General features: G+C 41.9%; 1 protein-coding gene across 1 annotated transcript in view; it reads right to left on the bottom strand.

Annotated features, from left to right (window-relative positions):
- Positions 1–25415, bottom strand: part of CDADC1 (cytidine and dCMP deaminase domain containing 1) — an 89286-nt gene that overhangs the window by 23835 nt on the left and 40036 nt on the right. The window contains exons 6-8 of the mRNA XM_036298918.1: positions 18225–18794; positions 13841–13890; positions 5176–5345 (exon numbers count right to left, since the gene is read on the bottom strand). Coding sequence (XP_036154811.1) covers positions 5176–5345; positions 13841–13890; positions 18225–18794 — 790 coding nt within the window. The remainder of the gene's footprint in view (positions 1–5175; positions 5346–13840; positions 13891–18224; positions 18795–25415) is intronic.

Raw genomic sequence — 25415 nt, 5'->3', positions numbered from 1 at the left:
ATTTCCATTAAATCTCTGTTAATTTTAAAATGCTTTTAACCAAGATTTGCTTATAATTAACAGGTTATCCTATATAATAAAAGCCTAGGTGGTGTTGCTGCCGGGAGCCGGTCCATGCTTGCTGTTTCAAGGGACCTGGCATATATGGCATACTGTTCTTAAAATGTTTGCTCACCTTCTTGGCACTATGTGTTTTAACCAAGGTCTCTGAGAAAGGGTGTTTCCCCAGGTAGGGATTTTCCCCTGAAGTTAGGGAGGGAATAAAACCTCTTAACTAAGTGCCAGGGGGGTAATTAATCACTTTAACTATGAACAATCATGCTTAAGCTACATAATCTTTACTCCCTGGAATGGAGATAAGAAACGCCCTAACCTTTGGAATAGAGATTGATAGGATTGGAATCAACTGGTATAAATACAGATGTAACAAGACAGAACTTAGAAGAAGACAGAACCAGGAGGCACAGAACCTACACAGAACGTTCTCTAGAGACAGAAGAACTTCGCTGGAGAGAACATGGCAAAAGATCCTGGACTGAACCTGACTACAGAAATTGGCAAGAGAACCTGACTAGAACCTGGTGACTGAACCTGGCTGAAGAACCTGGCTGGAGAACCTGGAGAACCTAGCAAGAGAACATGGACACAGAACCTGGCTGGAGATCCTAAGCAGAACCTCTCTGGAGATCCAGACCAGAACGTGGCTGGAGATCCTGGCTGAAGATCCTGGCTAGGCTGCTGATCAACTGAACGCTGTCTCTGTGTCATTCCTTCTTCGCCGACTCCATCCACACCTTTGGGGACCCCTGGACCTGCTGGGGTTGAACCCCGGCATGTTGCACAACGTCATCACAAGATGGCCATCCCCATATTGTCACAAGATGGCCACCACAAGGTGGTCACCACAAGATGGGCGGCAGGGGAGGGCACTTGGGGGTGATCAGGCTGGCAGGGGAGCAGTTAGGCTTCAATCAGGCCAGCAGGGGAGCGGTTAGGGGGCGATCAGGCAGGTAGGCAGGCGAGCGGTTAAGAGCCAGCAGTCCGAGGTTGTGAGAGGGATGTCCCAGATTGGAGAGGGTGCAGGCCGGGCTGAGGGACACCCCCACCCCCCCCTGCACAAATTTCATGCACCAGACCTCTAGTTTGCTTATTATTAACTCACTGTTATTTTTAACAAATTTTAGCGAATAGGCTATATGTTGGAAAAAACACTGTAATAATTTCACCAACATAAATAAATATTACATACCTGCAACTATAGTCTACATATTTAAATCCAAGAGTCACTGCTCGTAACAATATTTGGTGAATGAATAGCACATGATCACACCGCATAGCACATGGTGGTTGGTTCCGTTGTTGTGTGGTGTGACTTTCTGCAGGATAACATGTGCTAGCTGATGTTTCCACATGTATTAAGCCACACCCCAGCTGTGTGCATTTGTTTACACTTGGTGACTGCTGAATGCAGGCATTTACTAGACCTATCCAGTATAAATTTAAAATTACAGTAATACATATAGAAAACTTTTCTGCGAAATTAAACTTTCCACATACTTAATTTTAATTATACAAATATGTCTACATAAGTAAAAATTGATAAACTAATTTGTCAATTTTTTTAACATACACATTCAGAAAACCTATTTTATTATATAACTAGAGGCCCGGTGTGGGGGGGTTCGGGTGACGCATCTGTCACACACAGAGCAGGGCCGATCAGGGGGTTTGGGCGCTGCCCACTGTCACGCTGATCCCAGTGCCAGGAGGCCTCGCGGCTCCGCTGATCCCGGTGCTGGGAGGCATATTACCCTTTTACTATATAGCATAGAGGCCTGGTGCACGGGTGGGGGCCGGCTGGTTTGCCCTGAAGTGTGTCCTGGATCAGGGTGGGGGTCCCCACTGGGGTGCCTGGCCAGCCTGGGTGAGGGGATGATGGCTGTTTGCAGCTGGTCACACATCCTTCAGGGTGGGGGTCCCCACTGGGGTGCCTGGCCAGCCTGGGTGAGGGGATGATGGCTGTTTGCAGCTGGTCACACACCCTTCAGGGTGGGGGTCCCCACTGGGGTGCCTGGCCAGTCTGGGTGAGGGGCTGAGGGCTGTTTTCAGGCTGGGGGTAACTGAAGCTCCCAACTGCTCCTTGTTTTCTTTTTCTTTTTTTATTCTGGGCCAGCTTTAGCTTTGAGGCTTGGCTCCAGCTCTTAGGCCTCCGCTGCTGAAAGTAGGTTTCTGGCCTTTGCTTACAATGTTGCAATCCTGCTGGCTGAAGCCCGGTGGACTAAAGCAGGTTTCTGGGGTTTTGTTTAGCTTCTATATTTGTTACATAGTTGCTTAGAGTTGCAGCTCAGAGGCCCACAGCGGCAGGCGGGGAACGTTGGAGTCCTCTGTCACTGAAGCAAGCAAGCCTCATGCTAGTTTCAAGCTGCCTGGCTGCCGGCCGCCATCTTGGCTGGCAGTTAATTTGCATATTGCCCTGATTAGCCAATGGGAAGGGTAGCGGTCGTACGCCAATTACCATGTTTCTCTTTTATTAGATAGGACTAAAGGCCCAGTGCATGAAAATTCATGCACTGGAGGGGGGGGTCTCTCAGCCCAGCCTGCCCCCCTCACAGTCGGGAGCCCTCAGGGGTGGGAGACCTGGCCATCAGGGGAAGGCGACGTCCCATCACACCTCTGCTGCTGTCACTGCCATCAACGCAAGCCTTGGCCAGCCCTGGTTACCTGAGCCTCAGACAGCCCCAGGCAGTTGGGCAGCCACCATCTGAGGCTTGCCTGTGCCTTGGGCCAGCCCTGGGCAGCGGGGGGGTTGAGGGGACTGGGGGACTTTGGAGGCAGGTGCGTGGCAAGGCTGGGCTCACCTTGGGGCGGGCCCAGCCTTGCCACACGCTTGCCGCCCCGGCAGGGCTAAGGGGTCTGGGCACTGCTATCTTGTTGCTATGGACGCTGCCATATTTGAGGGCATGGCAGTCAATTAGCATATTCCCTCCTTATTGGCTGTGGACACCGCCATCTTTGCGATGGAGTGAGGGTCAATTAGCATATTCCCTCATTATTAGATAGGATGGACTTTTTTTAAAAATTTCTTTATTGGTTAAGGTATTACAAATGTGTCCTCATCCCCCTATTAACTTCCAACTCCCCCCCCCCCACACACACACACACACTCATGCTCTCATCCCCCTGTTGTCGGTGTCCATTGGTTTGGCTTATATGCATGCATACAAGTCCTTCGGTTGATCTCTTCCCCTTACCCCCGCCCTCCCCTACTTTCCCTCTGGGGATTGATAGTCTGATCGCTGTTTCTCTGTCTTTGGGTCTGTCCCTGTTCATCAGTCTATGTTGTTCTCTATAATCCACAAATGAGTGAGATCATGTGGTATTTATCTTTCTCTGACTGGCTTATTTCACTTAGCATAATGCTCCCAGTTCCATCCATGCTGTTGCAAATGGCAATAATTCCTTCTTTTTTACCGCAGGGTAGATTTCCATTGTGTAGATGTACCACAGTTTTCTAATCGCCCCACCCCCCTGCCAATATTAGTCTGTTATATTGAGGTTTTACTGTAATATTAAAGTTCTGGATTGAATTATAGTTCCCTTACCCACTTCCCTAACACAGGATACTTTTATTTAAGAAACATGTGGATTTAACATATCCATATCTCCATGCAATCTTTAATGAAGAGCACAAGGAAAAGAGAGAGGAGTTGTTTGAATGGGGGTAGTTTAGGACTAAGGGATGCTCTCATCTGAGGCTACAGGGGTTGTATTTCCTGGTTCCATGGTTCACTCTGCTCAGAGTTAGCCGTCTTCCACCACCACCAGCCTTCCATACCCATCTTTCTAGTTCAGACTCTCATTTGTTCACCCGGACTAGGCCAACACAATTTTATGCACCTAACCTATTTAAACAATATACCCGTAACGTAAGCAATCAGTACTGTGAATCTCTCAATGCCATTCCATTTTCCCAAATGAAGTCTAACCTCACAGTCTTCCCTATACAGTAGGGCCTTGACTTACGAGTTTAATTCGTTCCCTGACGGAGCTCGTAACTCAAATTACTCGTATGTCAAATCAATTGTGAACGAGTGAGGCACGTGATGCTGGGCTGATGTTGTGGCGTTCACTGTGACGTTCGCTGCTCCAACTAGCGGTGGGGTATCTGAAGCTGGCTCGTAACCCGAATTTTAGCTCGCAACTCAAAGCAAAAAATCGGCCGAGAGATGGCTCGTATCTCGAAAAACTCGTTAGTCGGGACACTCGTAAGTCAAGGCCCCACTGTATAGTCCCAACCTAATCCCAGGAGCTCCATGGTCCAGCCTAACTGGAGCTGCATGTTCCTACACATAAGCTTTTCTCCTCCTTCTAGACCACTGCTATGCCCGAAGCAAGAATGACTTCCCTGTAAGGACCTCCAATTGTCACAATCCTACCAAGACCTTCAAAGCTCAGCAGAAATGCTAGCTTCTCCATAAAGCTTTTCCCTCCCAGTTCCCTCCATCCATAGCAGCCCGTGAATTTCTACAGCACTTGGGCTGGGTGAATGCACTATCACATTCCCTGTATCACATACTGTGTTATAAGCTCTTAAGGATAGGAGCAATATTTTATTCAGTTTTGAATACCCTAAGATCACCCCCTTCGTGGTTAATGCTGAGAAATGTTTGCAGAAATAATCTAAAGTAACATCAGAGGAGGAGGTAATGCCAGTTATAACCTCTAACAAAAACTACGTTAAAGCAATTTAGCTCATAATAAAATCTATATATTCATAAAAACAAAATATGTGCTTTAGATTTCGAAAACAAAGGACAGCTTACATTCCAGAAATATACAAGACCCTAAGAATACACTTCATGCCATTTTATATTAGAGAGTAAGGAATAAGGAGGAAAAAAAGACTGCTCAATAAATCTGCCCACAGTATCTCTGATGATGGCCTCAGGTCAGGCAGCAAAGACCAAGTATAACCAGAGTTATACTTCTGAAGAGTATTTCTTGGAATAATAAAAATTTTAAAAAGGAAATAAATTGCAGCTAAAAGTAAACTAAATTCAGCCCTGGCCGGGTGGCTCGGTTGCTTGGAACATTGTCCCATACACCAAAAGGCTGTGGGTTCAACTTCAACTAACCCTTGCTACATTTTAATGAAAATGCAAAGGAATTTCATACCTAAAGGTCAAGGCATTCTGTTCCGCATGGACAATGTATCTGAATTTTCTTATTTCTCTGTCTTTCTGTTTGTCATCCATGTTTGGGAAGTCAGCATACTCAGATCCAACAGGAAAAGCATTATAACCACATCCTACGAAGTACATCATGCCTGTCCCATCGCAATTTTGCTACGAAAGGGAGCAAACCAACAAAACTTAGTTTTCAACAGTCTGAAAAGGCAGTTTAGTATCATACTTTGTATAATGAATTCAATTTTCTATGAAAAACTGAACCATCAAAAAAAATAATATTAAGTCCTCCAACTGCAGTGTGGTCTTATCAAAGCTAAATTTCAAGAAGGCTGATCATCTTTCTAACATATAATCTCAAGGCAGAATTGGTTTTAGCAGTTAATTAAATACTAGCTTGTCTAATTCACCAATTGTTTCATTTGATTCAGACAGCTCTCCTAGAACAGGTTATAAGATGCTGGAAAACAGAAATCATGCTTTCTTCTTTCTTTATCTCTTAGAGTATGCCTATTAGAGTGCTTTGCATATTAAGAGTTACTCAATAAATGACTGTTAATTTCTTATATACTCTGTGCTGTTACTGGTTAGCAAGCCAGAAATTTAAAAACATATTTTGAGCAATTTCTGTTGTTGGGCTAAAAATGTGCCAATATGATATAGTTGGAAAATAAAAATTTCAGTTTCTCATAATCTTCAATAATTATTGAGCCCTGTTATATGTGTATGTGTTATCATAGGACTTCTTATTTCACTGGTTCTTCTTTATTTCTCCTGGTCAATGGCATATCAGGTATTAATATGAATGTTTTATCAATTATTAGAGTGAAATACTTTATAAATCACAAGTATTTATAGTAATTTGGAATATGCTATAATAAACCTCACTAAATTTCAATATATTATAATTACTCATGTGAAAGTATCAACAGACTCATTAATGTAGTAGCTTGATGAAAATCACTGTTACAGTGAGCAAACAAAAGCTTACAAATAAATGATCTCATTAATAACAAATTATTATTGAGTACTTACTGTCAACATCATGCTGAGTTTTTTTTAAAATATATTTTATTAATTTTTTTACAGAGAGGAAGGGAGAGGGATAGAGAGTTAGAAACATTAATGAGAGAGAAACATTGATCAGCTGCCTCCTGTACACCCCCTACTGGGGATGTGCCTGCAACCAAGGTGCATGCCCTTGACCGGAATCGAAGCTGGGACCCTTCAGTCCTCAGGCCAATGCTCTATCCACTGAGCCAAACCGGTTAGGGTATCACGCTGAGTTTTATATGTATTATTTCATTTAATCAATTTCCACAACCTAGAGAACAGCAGTACTACCATTATTCCCATTTTGTGGATAAGGAAACTGAAGCCACGGTCACAAAACCATTAACCAACAGGTGAAATTCAAGCTCAGGTTGACTCCAAAACCACATCTTTGCACTTTACCATGCTGTGTACACTATAGGTAATTTGAAAGGAAACTTAAATTCTCCACAAAGTAGTCAAGAACACTCAGATCTTAAGCTAGAGGCTGCTGAGCATTCACATAAACAAGACGGAGAATTCCTGACATCGTGAACCTTACAATCTAGAGATGATAAGAAACTGGACGCATAATTTTAACTGTGATGAGTGATACAAATGAGCTGTACAGAACACTATGAAGTTTTTGGTAGAGGAACCTAGCTAGTAGGTTTTAACAGCTGAGTAGAGTTAAGAGATATTTTGAAGGTGGAGCCCACAGTACCTGGTGATTAATTGAATGTGTGGCATTAGAAGGAATGGGATGGTGACCATTGATGAAGAAATAGGTTAGCAGGGAAAATACTAGATATACTGGCTACGATGAACTTAAAGGATTTATGAAACATCCAGGCAAATAGTCCAATTACTTGCTATAAAGTCTATGGAAACAAAATTTAGGCTCCTACACATAATTACTAAGAACTATCTCTTGATTCTGTGCTCTCCTAACCCATCCCCCATAATTCTAAGCCCTCATCATATGTTATATGAGTGCCCCTATTTCCTGTCTAGCCCCACCTCATTATTATTATAATGCAAATCTAAACCAAACATTTTACCACTTAAAAGATTCTTGGATTGGCCTGGCCACTGTTGCTCAGTGCTTAGAGTGTCGGCCTTGCACCCAAGGTTCGTGGGTTCAATTCCTGGTCAAGGGGATGTACCTGGGTTGCAGGTTTGATCCCTGGCCCATCAGGTGTGTGTGGAGACAGCCAATCTCTTTCTCGTCCTTCCTCCCTCCCTCCTTTCTACTCTCTCTAAAAATCAATGGAAAAAATATCTCAGGTAGGGAATTAAAAAAAAAAAAGGTTCGTGGATCACACTATTCAATATGGTTAGCAGCAGCCATGTGTGGTTAGTCTGAATTGGAAGGTGTGGTAAGTGTAAAATACACACAATATTTTGAAGACTGTAGTGCCCCAAATGCAGGATATTTTATTAAAAATCTTATTTAAAAAAACCCTTTTAAGCCTGGCCTATGTGGTTCAGTGGTTGAGCGTTGACCCATGAACCAAAAGGCCCCCAGTTTGATTCCTGGTCAAGGCACATGCCCAGGTTGCAGGCTCAATCCCCAGTAGGGAGCATGCAGGAGATGGCTGATTGATGTTTCTCTCGTTGAGGTTTCCATCTCTCTATCTCTCTCCTTTCTTCTTTCTCTAAATAATCAATGAAAACATTTTTAAAAAAACTTTTAAAAATTAAATGTATTGATGTTGACACTGGTTAACAAAATTATACAGGTTTCAGATGACCAATTGTACAACACATCATCTGTACACTGTATTGTGTGTTCATCACCCCAAATCAAGTCTCCTTCCATCAACATTTATCCTCCCTATACCCTACTCCATCTCCCCCTGCATCCCCTCCATAGGCAATCATCACACTGACGTCTGTGTCCACGAGTTCTTTCTCTTTTTTTCTTTTTTGCACAATCCCTCCACCCCCCAAATCCCCTCCCTTGACATCTGTCAGCCAGCTCTGTGCGTCTGTCTCTATTATCCACTCATGTGCTGATGAACACTTATCTATTTCCAAATCTTGACTATTGTAAATGATGCTGCAATGAACACAACGTGTGCATATATTCTTTTGAAGTAGTGTTTCAATTTTCTTTGGAAATATTCACAGAAGCAGGAATGTTGGATAATTACATTTTTATTTTTTGAGGTAACTCCACACTGCTATCATCTGTGGCTCCACCAATCTATATTCCCACCAACAGTACACAGGGTTCCCTCTTCTCCACATCCTCACCAACACTTGTTTGATTTATTGATGATAGTCATTCTGACAGGTGTGAGATGATATCTCTTTGTGGTTTTAATTTGCATTTCTCTGATGATTAGTGACATTGAGCATCCTCTCATATGTCTATTGACCATCTCTATGTCCTCCTTGGAGAAGTATCTATTCAGGTCCTTTGCCCATTTTTTAATTGGATTGTTTGGGGGTTTTTTGGTATTGAGATTTTTAAGTTCTTTATAAATTTTGGATATTAACCCCTTACCAGATATGCCGGTGTATATGTTCTCCCATTCAGTGGGTTGTCTTTTCATTTTGTTGATGGTTTCCTTTGCTGTGCAAAAACGTTTTAGTTTGATATAGCTGCATTTATTTGTATTTTCTTTTGTTTCCCTTACCTGAGTAGATATATCAGAAAAAAAATATTGCTATGAGAAATGCTTGAGCTTTTACAGCCTATGTTTTTTTCTAGAATTTTTATGGTTTCGAGTATAACATTTAAGTCTTTAATCCATTTTGAGTTTATTGTGTATGATGTAAGAAGGTGGGCTAGGTGTTTTTTCAGCTTCATTATAACTTTAATTATTTATTATTTTCAGTTATAATTTTCTTTTTCCAGTTATGAAAATCCTACCCATTCTTTGAGACATCCCAAATAATAATAGCTAACATTTATTAAGCTGCTGTTATATGCCAGCACTGTTCTAATACTTGTTGGGATTATTCCATTGATTTCTCATGAGAAGTCTGTGAGATCCATACAAATATTATTATCCCTATTTTAAAAGTATGGTTATTTATTTCAGAGAGGAAGGAGAGGGAAAGATAAAAACATCAATGATGAGAGAGAATCATTGATCAGCTGCCTCCTGCATGCCCCATACTGGGGATTGAGCCCGCAACCCTGGCATGTGCCCTGACTGGGAATCAAACCACAACTTCCTGGTTCATAAATTGACAATCAACCACTGAGCCAGGCCAGCTGGGTTATCATTTCTATTTTAAAGATGAGCAAATCGAGGCTAAGTACATTGCCCAAGATCATATAGCCAGTAGGTGATAGAGCCAGGATTCACATCCGGGCAGTTTAATTCCTATGTGTTCCAAGATTTTATTTTTCCTTAACTATCATCTCCTTCCTGAAGTCTTTTCTGATCCTAGCTCCTTTTCCTCCATTTGCTGGGTGGGCTAATTTTATTTTATTTTTTTTGCATGAGTCTGTCTAATATTCCCAACATCATTTATTCAATAGACTATCTTTACCCCATTGTATGTTCTTGCCTCCTTTGTAAAATACTAATTGACTATAAAGGCCTGGATTTATTTCTAGGCTCTCTATTCTGTTCTATTGATCTATGTTTGCTTTTATGCCAGTACCAAGTGTTTTTTTATTACTATGGCCTTGTAGTGTAGCTTGATATCATGTAGTGTGATTCCTCCAACTTTCTTTTTTTCTCTCTCTAAGATTGCTGTTGCTATTTGGGGTCTTTTGTGGTTCCATATACATTTTTGGCATATTTGCTCTAGCTCTATGAAATATACCATTGGTATCTTTGAGTCTGTAGGCCGACGATCTATCTACTGAGCCAAACCGGTCAGGGCACCATTGGTATCTTAATAGGAATTGCACTGAATCTACAGATTGCTTTGGGTAATATGGGTATTTTAATGATGTTAATTCTTCCTATCCATGAACATGGTATATGCCTCCATTTATTTGTATCTTCTTCAATTTCTTTCTTCAGTGTCTTATAATTTTCTGAATACAGGTCCTTATTCCTAGATATTTTATTCCAGGGGTCCTCAAACTACGGCCCATGGGCCACATGCAAACACAAATATTGTATTTGTTCCCGTTTTGTTTTTTTACTTCAAAATAAGATATGTGCAGTGTGCATAGGAATTTGTTCATAGTTTTTTTTTAAACTGTAGTCGGGCCCTCCAACGGTCTGAGGGACAGTGAACTGGCCCTCTGTTTAAAAAGTTTGAGGACCCCTGTTTTATTCTTTTTGAAGCCATTATGAATGGGATTGTTTTCTTAGTTTCCTAGTTCATTATTGGCCTATAAAATGCAACTGATTTCTGGATATTTATTTTGTATGCTTTTACTTTATTGAATTCATCTATCAGTTCTAGTAGTGTTTTGGTGGAATCTTTAGAGTTCTCTGTATACAGTATCATGTCATCCACAAATAGTAAGTTTTACTTCTTCCTCTCCAACTTGAATGCCTTTTATTTGTTCTTCTTGTCTGACTGCTGTAGCTAGGACTTCTGGTACTATCTCTATATATAAAGAGCCAGGGGCCATCACTTCTGAAACAACCGAATGGACAACTGAACAGGCTGAGTGGGTTATCAGGCAGCAAAGGGGGTTAGTGAGGGATGACCAAAGGACTGAGCAGCAGGCTGCGTGGGGCGACCAGGCCAGCAGGGGGGCAGTAAGGCGCGACCAGGCTGGTGGGGGGGGGCAATTAGGGATGACCAGGCTGGCAGAGGGGGGCCGTTGGAGCAACCAGGCCAGCAAGGGGGGGGGGGCCGTAAGGGGTGACTATGATGGTGGATGGGGCATTTAGGGGTGACCATGCCGGTGGTGGGGGCAGTTGGGGGTGACCAGGTTGGCGGGGGGGGGGCAGTTGGGGGCAATCATGCAGGCAGGCAGGTGAGCAGTTAGGAGCCAGCGGTCCTGGATTGTGAGAGGGATCACAGATTGGAGAGGGTGCAGGCTGGGCTAAGGGGACCCCCCCCCCATGCATGAATTCTGTGCACTGGGCCTCTAGTCTATATATATATAAAAGCGTGACATACAAATCGACTGGACAGCAGAACAACCAGCTATGACGTGCACTGACCACCAGGGGGCAGACGCTCAATGCAGGAGCTGCCCCCAGCCCAATCAAGGCCTGCTGGCCAACATGCATATAAGCATAACCAATAAACACAAGACACTGGGGGGTATGGGAGGCTAGGGGAAGGTCAAGGGGAGAAAAAAAAAAAGGAGACATATATAATACTCTTTGTAATACTTTAAGCAATAAAACAATTTGAAAAAAAATAAAGAAAGATAGCATCTGTGGTATAGGCCAGTGGTTGGCAAACTCATTAGTCAACAGAGCCAAATATCAACAGTACAATGACTGAAATTTCTTTTGAGAGCCAAATTTTTTAAACTTAAACTATATAGGTAGGTACACTGTTATTAACTTAATTAGGGTACTCCTAAGGCTTAGGAAGAGCCACACTCAAGGGGCCAAAGAGCCGCATGTGGCTCGCGAGCCGCAGTTTGCCGACCACGGGTATAGGTGAATGATTCAGCACAGGGATTCTGGTGGCTGTCCCTTCAGCTCCCTCCCCAAAGCCACTAACCCCACTCTCCTCATGGGACTTGTCACTGTGAATGACGTTTTATGCATTGGCCCTTTAAGAGGGTACCTGTATCTCTAGCCATCTCTCCCCAGTGAACAGAAACCCTGGAGCTTTTCACAGCCAGATGTTATGTGGGTGCCTCTATTTAATCTATTTTTATTTTTCGGTTAATCCTCACCTGAGGATATTTTTCCCATTTATTTTTAGAGAGAGTGGAGAGGAGGAAGGGAGGAGGGAGAGAAACATCTATGTGAGAGAGACCATCGATTGGTTGCTTCCTGCATGTGCCCCAGTTGGGGCTGGGGATCAACCCTGAAACCCAGGTATGTGCCCTTGACCAGGATTCGAAACTACGACCCTTTGGGGTGAGGACTGAAGCTCTCTAATCACTGAGCCACAATGGCCAGGACTCTGGGTGCCTCTTCTCAGCTCTGGTGCCCTAGCCTGGGGAGCCCAGCGAGGGGTGTAGACCCCGCCCTTCTCAGGAGAACTGCCCCTCACGGAGCTGGATATCCCTCCAGAACCTCAGCTGCTGCCCCTTTTTTGTCTCCACCCTTCCCACCAGTCTCAACATGGGCTCTCCTGTGAGTCCTTGGTTATAAGGTCTACTTCAGCTCATCTTCAGTTGGTTATTCAGGGTGATTCTTATATAGTTTGGTTATAACTCTAATTTGGTCCTGGGAGGAGGGGAGTTTAGCTTCCACCTACTCCACCGCCGTCTTAGATCTACTCAAAGCTCTGCAGTCCAAGGTCAATGGCAGGGCTGGTTTCCTATAAGACTTCTTGCCTTGGTTTGTAAACAGACATCTCCTCCCTGTGTCTTCACCTGACCCTCCCTCTGGAAGCCACTGTGGCACTCTCTTGGCCCTCTGTGCAAGTCATTAATAATCTTTATATGGATTACATGTTGAAATGATACTTATGGATAGATTAGATCAAAATATATTCTTAAAATTAATTCACCTTTTTCTAAATATGGCTTCTATAACATCTAAAATTTAGTATGTGGCTTGTCTTTTATTTCCGCTGCTTAGCACTGTGCTAGTGTATTCCACTATCTAAAGGATAGAGTCCAAACTCTCTACATGAAATACAGAGTTCTTCAGAGTCAAGACCAATTTCCTCTGACACACTATTAAGCATAAGACTCTGTACTCCAACATGCCAAATCACTTCCATTCCCCAACTCCCTCTCACACCCCTCACCTCTGCATGCTATCCTCCTAGTCCAGCAGTTCTCAACCTGTGGGTCGCAACCCCTTTGGGGGTCGAACGACCCTTTCTCAGGAGTCGCCTAAGACCATGGGAAAACACATATATAATTACATATTGTTTTTGTGATCAATCACTATGCTTTCATTATGTTCAAATTGTAACAATGAAAATACATCCTGCATATCAGATATTTACATTACGATTCATAATAGTAGCAAAATTACAGTTATGAAGTAGCAACGAAAATAATTTTATGGTTGGGGGTCACCACAACATGAGGAACTGTATTAAAGGGTCGCGGCATTAGGAAGGTTGAGAACCGCTGTCCTAGTCTGACGAACTTGCTCTGCCTGGTAAATTCCTATTCATTCTTCAAGACAAATAACATCTTATCGCCTCTAAGAATATTTTACTCATTTCTCCAAGCAGAGTTAAGGTTGATCCTCCGAGCTTTCATGGTATCATCTTATAATCACTCTTACATACCAGTCTCTCTTTCACTTCTCTGTCTGTGTGAATAGATTACAGAAGGCCATGAAGGGCAGGAAATGTGGTCTTTAACTCCCCCCGGTACACTGTGGCACAGTGACAACCCTGTAGAAGGTGTTTAACAAATGTTTGCTAAATAAATGAATCTATCCATAAAATTGTTGAGGAAATAAAGAAATGCTTACAGGACATAAAGTCACCAATATAAAATATTAATGCCTATGGGTCAACAAAATAATGTATTTAAGGTTGAAATATATTTAAAGAAAATCAAAGTTAAATGTTTAAACAATTAGTTTAATACTTACAGATTTTTTTTCTGCCCAAATGACTGCTCCAACTCCTATTTTATGATCCTCTGAAAGATAAATGGCATTTAACACAGTAAAAAAATCAATGATTTCTTAGTTTCAGAACTATATTTTTCTAAAAATAATATTAACATATTTATTGAAACATAGTTTCTAAATGTAGCAGCAATTCTTGACATTTCACAAATTATAGAAAACCACTAAAATAATACTTTTAAGCATGCAATATGGGAAGTAGATACTAAATAACTAGACACTGTCACTACCAGCCCAGTCACACGTGATCTTTATGTGGAGATCATTACAATGGCAGTGTTCAGGATCAGGTCACTTCAGAGCTCTAACCAGAATTGACTGTAACTACTGATTCTCCACCAACAAGTCAGTTTCTAAATGACTATTTCTAACGGATGATAAAGTTGTTTGAAAAACAAATTTCTGAACTAATGGATTTAATGTAATAAACAGTCACACAACAATCAAGTCTGTCTTCTAGAATTTTTTATACTCTAATCATGAAAAATACATTTCATGCAAATGTTCTTGCTATGAAAAATTTTCAGGTGTATAATACAAACATAAATAAATATTTATGGGCTTCCATATATTTATATTGCTGGAAAGGTCCATGAAGGGGATTTTTATTTGAACACCATGTTGTCCTTTCCCTGACCTTCATAATTTGCCTTTTGGAGGTAGGATAGCCCAATTAATTACATGATGCTCATTTCTAAATCAATTTTGAGACTATAATTTTCCTGCAGAACCAAAATGTCTGCAATAAATAAAGCTGTATTTCTTAAAACCATTAATATGAAACAAAATTTTAAAACCAAAAGAGAAATTCTACACATAAAGGGTTGACTTTTTCCTTCTACTAATACAAGGGTGGGTGCAAATTTCTAAGAAAATTATACAGTAATTATGAAAACCATAGTATTTATCAAACTCTTAATAAGGGACGAATATAGTGAAGTAGGTACATTTACACAAAATAACAATCATCTATGATCTTGGGCTAGAACATTTTCATACTGGTGAGGATTAAATAAAATTGTGGCTTCATCCTATAATTTCCTTACAAGTAGTCCTTCCAATGATGACATTTAAATACTTAACTTTTTAAATATAAAAGTATAGAGATACTTTATTTCACCTATGTATTAAAAATTAGGATGCCTCATAAATAATCTTTGAAAGTTATGATACTATAATAAAATTCTCCAACTTTAGTTAAAGCAAACTCAGGTTTTTAAAATTATCTTATAAAGCATTTGCATAATTTATTTTAAGCACTTTTTACTCATTGGCTCATTTTTCACCCTAACGGTAAAGCATATAAAATTTCCTTTTCTAGATGAGAAAACAGGCGAAGAAATTAAGTGACTAAAATTTAGCCATCTGAACCTAACCTACTTTGCCTTTCCTCTACCCCTCCTTTGACATTAAGAATTTCATAAGAAACATTTCCCTTCATTGAGTGCCCGAGTATACAGTGGTGAGGAAAACAGAAGTCCTTATATTCATGAAACTTAGTCTGTCTGATGAAGAAGGAAGACAGGAACAAGGAAACACCTCTGTGCTGTGCTGTGCTGTGCAGAAATGTAATGCAATGCTTAGGAACAGAGTGCATGGGAGGAGGAGGGCTTACTCTAGAGTGGAAACTGTCATAACAGGGATTTGGGTGTAACCGAAATAGACCTTCAGAATAAAGCATGAGGCGAAAGAATATAATTATGGCTTTATGAGCATTTCTAAGGCAAGTGGCAGAAGTCATAAACATAAGAGTATATTTGTCTACAAAACCTATACTGGAAGTAAAATTATACTTAATACATGCATAAATCTGAAACAAAAAATAAAAAACTGAAATAGAAATTCTTCAGATTAAGAGCCTACTTTTGCTACCATCTACACTGAGTAATTTTCATGTTGTGTTTTTTAAACTCAGGAGCCACTTTTGTTTCCATTTGGGGACAAACTAAACCTTGTCAAGAGGGGCCTTTCCACCAGCAATGCAACTCTATCGCCTGAGGTTAGTCACACCACGCGGACATTCTTTACTTTGCATATGTTAAAACCAAAATGAAATTTCATCTATATTAGATTCAGTAGATTTCACTCAGCCCTAACGTTGGCTGACAGATTAGGTCATTTCTCAGAAAGCTTTCCATGTCTGTAATTTTTACAGAAATTGCTCTAGTCATTCACAGTGTCTTCATGTACACTTTTGAAGGAATGGTCAACTTCCAAATTCCCGAGACTCTGAACACTAAGAGTCAGATTAACTAGGGTTCTGGAACGCAGGCATGGTTACTTTAGCTCCCAGTTCTGTGGTCTTGTCAGAGTCTGCTCATGTGGTCTACAGGCCACTTGTGTCAGAACCACCGGCTGCTTGTTACAAAGGCAGCCTCCTGCCTCCCATGGAAACGCCCTAAATCAACCTCTCCATGGAAGGCGGGAAGACAGAGGAATCTGTATTTCTCATAAGCATTCCCTCTGTTAAAAGTTGAGAACCAATGAGTTATAGTTTGAAACATTAAACTTCCTTGGCTACTCCAACCTACTTTTGTCATCAACATTGTGGTTCAGGAGGAAGGTATAATCTTCAGCTTTGGAAAATGCTTAGTCTAATGGGAAAGCAGGACCCCAAAAAAGCGATTTAAAAAATCATACTTAAACCAGGTAGATAAGATGTAATGGCTTCCTAACTCTTCAATTGGTTCCCTCCCCCATGTGCCCTGACAGGGGCCAGGGATCAAACCTACAAACCAGGTACATGCCCTTGACTGGAACCCAACCTGTGATCCCTTGATGAAACACTGGCCCTTGCTCTAACCTCTGAGCTCACCACCCAGAGTTCTCTTTTTTTAATCCTCACCCAAGGACACCCTTAGAAAAAGGAAGGAAGGGGAAGAGACAGGGGAGAGGGGGAAGAAAGAGAAGGATCGATGTGAGGGAGAAACATCAATCCACTGCCTTCTGTATGTGCCCCAACTGGGAATCGAACCCTCAAGCCATGTATGTGCCCCGACAGGGAATCGAACCAGCAACCTTTCCACGCATAGGACTATGCTCCAACCAACTGCGCCACTCCAGCTGAGCTAATATCAAATTCCTTAATAAGAATTGAGTGTTTATTAAACCGGCTGCATGTCAAAGTTCCTTGCAGAACTTTAAAAACTTACAAGCCTTGGCCATACCCTTAGGGACTTGGTTTAGTCTGGATTGAAATGTGAACATTTGTTTTTTAATAAAATTTCAGGGATTCTGATAAGCTGCCAGATGAGAGCTTCCATTCTACTGAAATTACTTTGACCTATGGTCTTTGTTTAGAATACATTGCAGGCCAGTGAAATTTATATGAACCTTTTCTTTCAAAAAAATGTTTTTATTCATTTTTGGAGAGAGAGGAAGGGAGAGGGAAAGAGAGATAGAAACATAGATGAGAGAAATATCAACCGGCTGCCTCCTGCACACCGCCTTCTGGGGATCAAGTGCACAACCTGGACATGTGCCCTGACCAGGAATCAAACAGCGATCTCTTGGTCGATGCTCAACCAACTGAGCCACAACTGAAACTTTTCTGAAGACTTCCTGTTTACCTTCTTTCTTGAGATAAATTAAAATTTTGTTTTACTATATTCCACTCATCAAATCTTACTCTATTGCTCCTCCTGCCTGCATTTTTTTCCTTATTTCCAAGTTGCACTTTAAAAAGTGATGATTCTTCTATTTTGAAATATTTTACATCTGATGAGATGTAAAAACAGTATTCTATAATTGGGAATAGAGATGCTATCTTTTATTACAATAAAGAAAATCCCCAGGAAATATTTTTTGTTTTCACATATATGGCCATGCATAACTTAAAAAAAGTAAAAATGTTTGATTTCTCTACTTGCAACATACTAATTAGCAATTGGAAAAAATATGCCAATATTCTTTTACTTTGATTCTGTTAGTTATTTTGAATTCATATATTGTAAAGATTTTTAAAGTTTTTATTAATATTGAACACATATAAAATATTGAAGAGTTAACAAAAATGAATGACTTGGTTCCCTCTCTCTTTTTGTTCCATCTCTAGTGGAGGGATCAATGAACAGTGAAATGATAAAAACAAGAAGCAGAAAGAAGGGCCTAGATAATCAGGGCATGTAGCACCAAATTATAAGGCCACAAGGAATCCTAAAGCCATTCTGAGGAAGAGTTGTCTACTCAAGGGTCTTACTAATTTCTATATGTTGTACATATGACCAGCAAAACTCAGTATCTGAGAATAAATGAGTTCTACCATAGATGAGATGAACACCTTTACTTCTGAGATAAATACAACCAACTGATAAACCCCAATTCACGAACTAAGCATATAACTTACCAGTTCGATAGGCCAATAACCTGGCCTGAACCATGCAGTGCCTTGCAATTTCTTGTGGCAAACTCTGATTGTAAATTTCATTACTCTGTTCAGTCTTGTCACAATAAAATCCGTAATGTTTACAGATGGGAACACTGGAAGCTACTGTGGCCAAAAGTAGAATAAGGTCTTTCATGTTTTGCCTTAGATTGCTAAAGTATGGATTTTCACATAGATTCTCCAAACCTATAGTCATCAGAATCTGCTTATGTAGTTCTTCATTTGAAACAAAAAATAACAATTCATATTCTTTTATTCTTTCTTGTCTACATTTGGAATAAAAGTCAATGTTAGTATCTGGAAATGTTTTTGCCATTTTTTGAATAAAGTCACATTTATAAGAGGTTTCTTCTACAAATTGCATCATACAACACACCAAAGGCTGAAGCAAGACACACACATGGGCCCTACTGTTTGATTTCAATCTTTCCACTGCTTTGGCATCTAACTTTGCATCTTCAGAAGTAGAAGTCTCAGAAAGCAAACTTATTTCTGGATCAGCAGGCCAATATGAAATTCGGTTAACTCCAGCTGAAATACAAAATATGAAAGGTAGTTATCAGACACATTCTGAAAGTAAGGGCTTTCTTGGTAAATTTACCATATCACTGCAGTAGATCCAGAGATCCCAATATAATAAATGCCTGTTACCAAGTCACCAATGACATAGCCTCTTGGCAAACCATGGCTCACAGGCCATATCCAGCCCACTGCCTATTTTGGTATGGCTTGCAAGTTAAGAACATATTTTATAGTTTTAAATAATTGGAAAAACAAAGAACAAGAATATTTTGTGACACATAAAAATTATCTGAAATTCAAATTTCATTGACCATAAATAAACTTTCACTGGGACACAGACCCAACCATTCACTGACACAATCTCTGGCTGCTTTTGCACTACAGTGGAGTAGCTGAGTTGAGAGCTGAGTAGCTGTATAGACATCATGTGGCACACAAAGCCGAAAATATTTATTATCTTGACCCTTTATAGAAAAGTTGGCCAACCCCTCACAAAGCCCAGGGGAGGTATTTTGGAATCACTGGCCTTGCCAAGTGTGGTCCCAAAGCCCAGTGCTGGAACTATATATATACCAGAGTCCTATAAGTAATCAAATGGCTGCTTTTAGAAACACCATAGCCGACAGCTAACAGTGTCTAGAGTTTTGTATCTGAAATAAACTAATCAACCATGCATTAATAATGTACCTATACTCTGAATTCTTCCTCTAGGAAGATATTATATGAAAATATTCTAAATGGAGACTAAAAAAAAAAAAAGCATGGATACCATATATAGTGCAGCATTGTTTAAAACAGTAAAGACATAGAAAAAACTAAACAGATAGAATAGGGGAATGATTAAACAGAGTAGGGTCTTCCTCATAAGAAAATATCATACAGTTATCCAACATTTCCACAAAGAACTTATAATCTGAGGACAGCAGTGGGGGAAGGGAATAATATTCATTTTTAAAAATATATATTTTATTGATTTTTTACAGAGAGGAAGGGAGAGGGATAGAGTCAGAAACATCAATGAGAGAGAAACATCGATCAGCTGCCTCCTACACACCTCCCACTGGGGATGTGCCCGCAACCAAGGTACATGCCCTTGACTGGAATCGAACCTGGAACACTTCAGTCCGCAGGCCAACGCTCTATCCGCTGAGCCAAACGAGTTAGGGCAATATTCACTTTTTTAAGTCCACAAAATTAAAGACAGAACAACAACTTAGAAGGAACATTTTTAATCAATGTGATAGAGGAAAGGTTAGTAATCTTTAATATACAGAGAAGATTTTAATTTATTAAGAGCATATACAAATATAAATTGATAAGAACAAGGCCTCAAAAGAGTCCAAAGATATGAACAGACAATTTACAAAAGAAAAAACAAAACTGGATAACAAACATAGGAAAAGTATTTTAATTTGTATTTCAGAATGAACGATGCCTTATGCAGAGGTAAGCACTGAATTGTCCATCAGTTAGTGTTTTACAACAAAGACTGCTTTGCTAGTATCTCCTGTGATTGCAGCTAAGAGAGACATTTTTTATGGCTGTGTCCAGAAGTGGCTAGACGGTTGGCCCACAGGGTGTTGTGCATTCAAAGTAATAGATGAACCAAATAAAGTCTTAGTTGAATAAACACACATTTCTATCTACTCCCCGTTACTTCTAACTCTTATGTGATTTGGGCTATAAAGCAATTTTGAAAGCCTCAAAGCTAATATCAGAATGTTTCCTCTGGCTGCATTTCACCTACTCTCTCTTGAAGTTCTCAAAATCCATTTCCTAACCAGCAGTGCTGGTCGATCTTTCATCTAAACATCCTGGTTGCTTCTAGTAAACCTGATTCAAGGAGAAGAGGGGATGACCAATCTTTAAACAAATATTCACGTACCAGTGGCAAATGCTACTGCAGAAATTTTCCAATTTTGTTGACTCAGACTCAATTACACTCTTTAAAATTAATGAGGACCCCGATGAGGTGTAGATTGTATCTACTTATATTTACTATAATAAAAATTAAAACAAAAATGTAAAAATATTAATTCACTAAAAAAAAATCCACACACACAGTAAAGAACCTATGATACATTATTATAAACTAGCAGCCCAGTGCACAACATTTGTGCACTGGGGTGGGGGGGTCCCTCAGCCTGGCCTGTGCCCTCTTGCGGTCCAGCAGTTGGACATCCTTATCGCTGCCGCTGCCACCATCACCACTGCACTCGCCAGCCTTGAGCCCAGCTTCTGGCTGAGCGGCCTCCCCCTGTGGGAGCACACTGACCACCACGGGGCAGCTCCTGCATTGAGCATCTGCCCCCTGGTGGTCAGTGCACATCATAGCGACCTCAGTGCACATCATAGCAACCTGTAGTTCCTCCTTTCAGTCGATTTGCATATAAGGGTTTTATTATATAGAATAACATGGTTTAATGAAAAATAACTATTTTCCAAAACTGCAACAGAAAGTAGTATAGGAGAATTACACTGCTTTAAATTTTAATATCTCTTTATTATCTGGCTTAATAGAAGACATCTGGATTCTCAAATGTGTTGCTGCTTTCAATCTGCTGCTATAGGTTGTTTTATTGAAGTATATGAAAAGTATCCAGCCTCACACAGATGTGTAGTTGGAAAAGGAGTATTTTAACAGCTATTTCAGATAGTTGTCAATATTCTTCTTGGACACTACATAAAATTTTAAGAAAGGATAGGCCCTAAAAATCATAAATTTTTTGTATTCTTATTCTATTCATTAATATTACCACCAATCTCATCCAGAAGAGTCTTTAAGTCTGGGAAGCTATAAGATCATGATGCCAAGTTTTTCAAAATTTTTACTTGAAGGCTCAAATTTTATCATTGACAACAAATACTATCAGTTGTTTTCCTGGAAGTGGAAGGTTCACTTAACTCATTTTTGAGATAATGTCTGTCAAATATCCAAGTGTTTATAGCTTGTCAGATCACAGTGTTCCATGAAAAAAGTGGATAATTCAGTTCATAACTCAAACATTTGCATAGGTAGTTTTCCATAAGGCAACCTTCATACTTAAGTTTGCAGCAAAAGTGCTTTATATTTATCTCCTATTTTCTCACACAGAATATTATAAACATGTGTACTCAAGGGTTGGGATTTAATAAAAATAATTTTTACTGTTTCACCAAAGATTCTTACATGAAACCTTTTTTCCCCCCCAAGTATGTGACCATGAAGAGTACAATGACTACTACTGCCTTGTTTGTTATTAGGCAACAGTTTTGACAGATCAAAACACACGTGATTGGCCCCAGCGAGAGCTTTATATGTATCGTGCATGCGTGAGTCAACTTAGCCATTTATATATATAGAATAAACTTGCTTAATGAGTCCTGCTTTCTGACGTAGCTAAACTTTTTCCAGCCCAGTGAAGCACCCCAACTTCTCTTTCAGGTAATTGTCAGCAACACAGCAGTAAATATCAACAAGTACATTATTATTGTAGATCACACAGGGAGAACAAAGGGTAAAACATTTAACTGTAGCAGTGTTTGACTATATTCTGCACAGTGAGAAAACCTAAAGTCATTTTCAAGGTCCACCATTTCTTACTTCTTTTCAGTCGAGTCAAGTTTCTAAGCTTTCTAAATTCCGTTTAATGATAATTTAACGGCTAATGAAAAGGAAATAGGATTCCACTGAGTCTCCTACCTACCTACTCCAGGAGTTCTGTGAGGATCAAATGAGATGAGGCATGGGAAAACGCTTCAGACATTTGGTTAGTGTGAAATGTTTGCACCTGGTTATAAAGCAAGTCGTGTTCCTGGGCTGAAGAAACTGTAGCCTAGTCGCTAGGAGAGGAAGCCGGGCATTGCTACGTGATGTCATTACCCGGTGCCCATAGCCACCGTTTCCGGGTTGGGCTGGCTGTGGGCCGCATTTTGCGCCATGGGGTCCCGGCAGCGTTGGCTGCGACTTGGTGGCCTGTTGCTCCGGGGTGGCAGGGCCTGTGTCCCCCTTGGGGAAAGCCAAGTGTTGCTTTGTGGGTGCCAGGTCTGCACTGCCATGTCTCTGTAAATGGCAAGTGCACATCACAGCAGCTCCTGTGCTGAGTGTCTGCCCCCTGGTGGTCAGTGTGCGTCATAGCGACCGGTCAGACAGTGGGAAGGACACTTAGCATATTAACCTTTTATATATATATACTAGAGGCCCGGTGCACAAAAACTTGTGCACTCGGGGGGGAGGGGGAGTCCCTCAGCCTGGCCTGTGCCCTCTCGCAGTCTGGGACCCCTCAGGAGATAACGACCTGCTGGCTTTAGACCTGCTCCCAGGTGGCAGAGGGCAGGCCCAATCCCTAGGTGCAGCCCCTGGTCGGGCTCAGAGCAGGGCCAATTGGGGAGTTGGGGCACCGCCCCGTCATGCACAGAGCAGGGCGGACTGGGAGGTTGCGTAGCCACCCTCAGTCATGCTCAGGTTAGGGCCGATTGGGGGGTGGGGAAGCGCCCCCGTCACACTCAAGGCAGGGCCGATAGGGAGGTTGCGGCGCCACCCCATCACGCACAGAGCAGGGCCGATCAGGGGGTTGGGGAGCTCCCCCCTGTCACGCACAGAGCAGGGTCAATCAGGGGGTTGAGGAGCTCCCCGCTGTCACGCACAGAGCAGGGTCAATCAAGGGGTTGGGGAGCTTCCTCCTGTCACGCACAGAGCAGGGCCCATCAGGGGGTTGAGGAGCTCCCCCCTGTCACTCACAGAGTAGGGCTGATAGGGGAGTTGGGGCACCACCCCGTCACACACAGAGCTGCAGGGTGATCAGGGGGTTGGGGAGCTCCCCCTATCAGGCACAGAGCAGGGCCGATCAGGGGGTTGGGGCGCCTTCCCCTGTCAGGAACAGAGCAGGGTGGATAGGGAGGTTGTGGCCCCGCCCCCTGTCACACACAGAACCGCAGGGCGATCAGGGGGTTTGGGCACTGCCCCCTATCACACTGATCCCGGTGCCAGGAGGCCTTGCGGCTCCGCTGATCCTGGTGCTGGGAGGCATATTCCCCTTTTACTATATAGAATAGAGGCCTGGTGCATGGGTGGGGGCTGGCTGGTTTGCCCTGAAGGGTGTCCTGGATCAGTGTGGGGGTCCCCACTGGGGTGCCTGGCCAGCCTGGGTGAGGGGCTGAAGGCTGTTTTCAGGCTGGGTCTGAAGCTCCCAACTGCTCCTTTTTTTCTTTTTCTTTTTTTTTATTCTGGACCAGCTTTAGCTCTGGCTCCAGCTCTGAGGCCTCAGCTGCTGAAAGTAGGTATCTGGTTTGTTTAGGTTCTATAATCGAAACTCTGTATCAAACCTGCTCACTGAAAGCAGGTTTCTGGGGTTTTGTTTAGCTTCTATATTTGTTACAATATTTCAAACTGCAGGCTCAGAGGCCGGCAAGGCAGGCGGGGAACGTTGGTTTCCTCCATCACTGAAGCAAGCAAGCCTCATGTTAGTTTCAAGCTGCCTGGCTGCCAGCCGCCATCTTGGCTGGCAGTTAATTTGCATATCACCCTGATTAGCCAATGGGAAGTGTAGCGGTCGTATGCCAATTACCATGTTTCTCTTTTATTAGCTAGGATATATATATATATATATATAGATGGGTCTAACACAGCAGTGGGCAAACTACGGCCCACGGGCCGGATCCGGCCCGTTTGAAATGAATAAAACTAAAAAAAAAAAAAAAAAAAAAAGACCGTACCCTTTTATGTCATGATGTTTACTTTGAATTTATATTAGTTCACACAAACACTCCATCCATGCTTTTGTTCCGGCCCTCTGGTCCAGTTTAAGAACCCACTGTGGCCCTCGAGTCAAAAAGTTTGCCCACCCCTGGTCTAACACTAACAAAAGCATTTCTATTGTAGGTTCTTCCTGATTTTCCACACTTTCATTCTCTCTCTTGGCAGGTTCAAATGTCTTAAGGACATCAAGCAGTAGTCAGTAACTCGTACTTCCCTACTTTTCTAATTCTTGGCGCTGAGGCTATTAGGAGTGCTTACAGCAAACATGTCAAACTTGTGGTCGGTTTGACATGCTTGGAACTCAGCACGAAAACAAGAATCAAGGGCTCATCTTCCTCCAGTAACACTTTCACAGTCTTCCTTTCTATATCAATGTCACTTTGAATCCTACTTTATACCCTGCCTAATGCAGCAGTCTATTAATCATGCTCTAATTCAATAACAACAACAAATATATATATATATATGGCCAGGGGCTGTCACATCTGAAACAACCAAACGGACAACCAAGCAGGCTGAGTGTGGTGACAAGTCTGGCAGGGAGGTTAGGGAAGGACGACCAAACGACTGAGTACCAGGCTGCGTGGGGCAACCAGGCTGGCAGGGGGGTTAGTGGGGGTTGACCAAATGACTCAACACCAGGCTGTGTGGGGTGACCAGGCTGGCAGGGGGGGCAGTGAGGGGCGACCAGGCTGGCAGGGGGGCCAGTTAGGGGCAATCAGGCAGGCAAACAGGTGAGCAGTTAGGAGCCAGCGGTCCTGGATTGTGAGAGGGATGTCCGACTGCCGGTTTAGACGCAGGATCGGGCCTAAACCGGCAGTCGGACATCCCCCGAGTGGTCCTGGATTGGAGAGGGTACAGGCTGGGCTGAGGGCCCCTCACCCTCGTGCATG

The sequence above is a fragment of the Myotis myotis genome, unplaced genomic scaffold (assembly GCF_014108235.1).
Source record: "Myotis myotis isolate mMyoMyo1 unplaced genomic scaffold, mMyoMyo1.p scaffold_m19_p_3, whole genome shotgun sequence".
Lineage (NCBI taxonomy): Eukaryota > Metazoa > Chordata > Mammalia > Chiroptera > Vespertilionidae > Myotis > Myotis myotis.
This window is presented reverse-complemented; position numbering and strand designations above follow the sequence as displayed.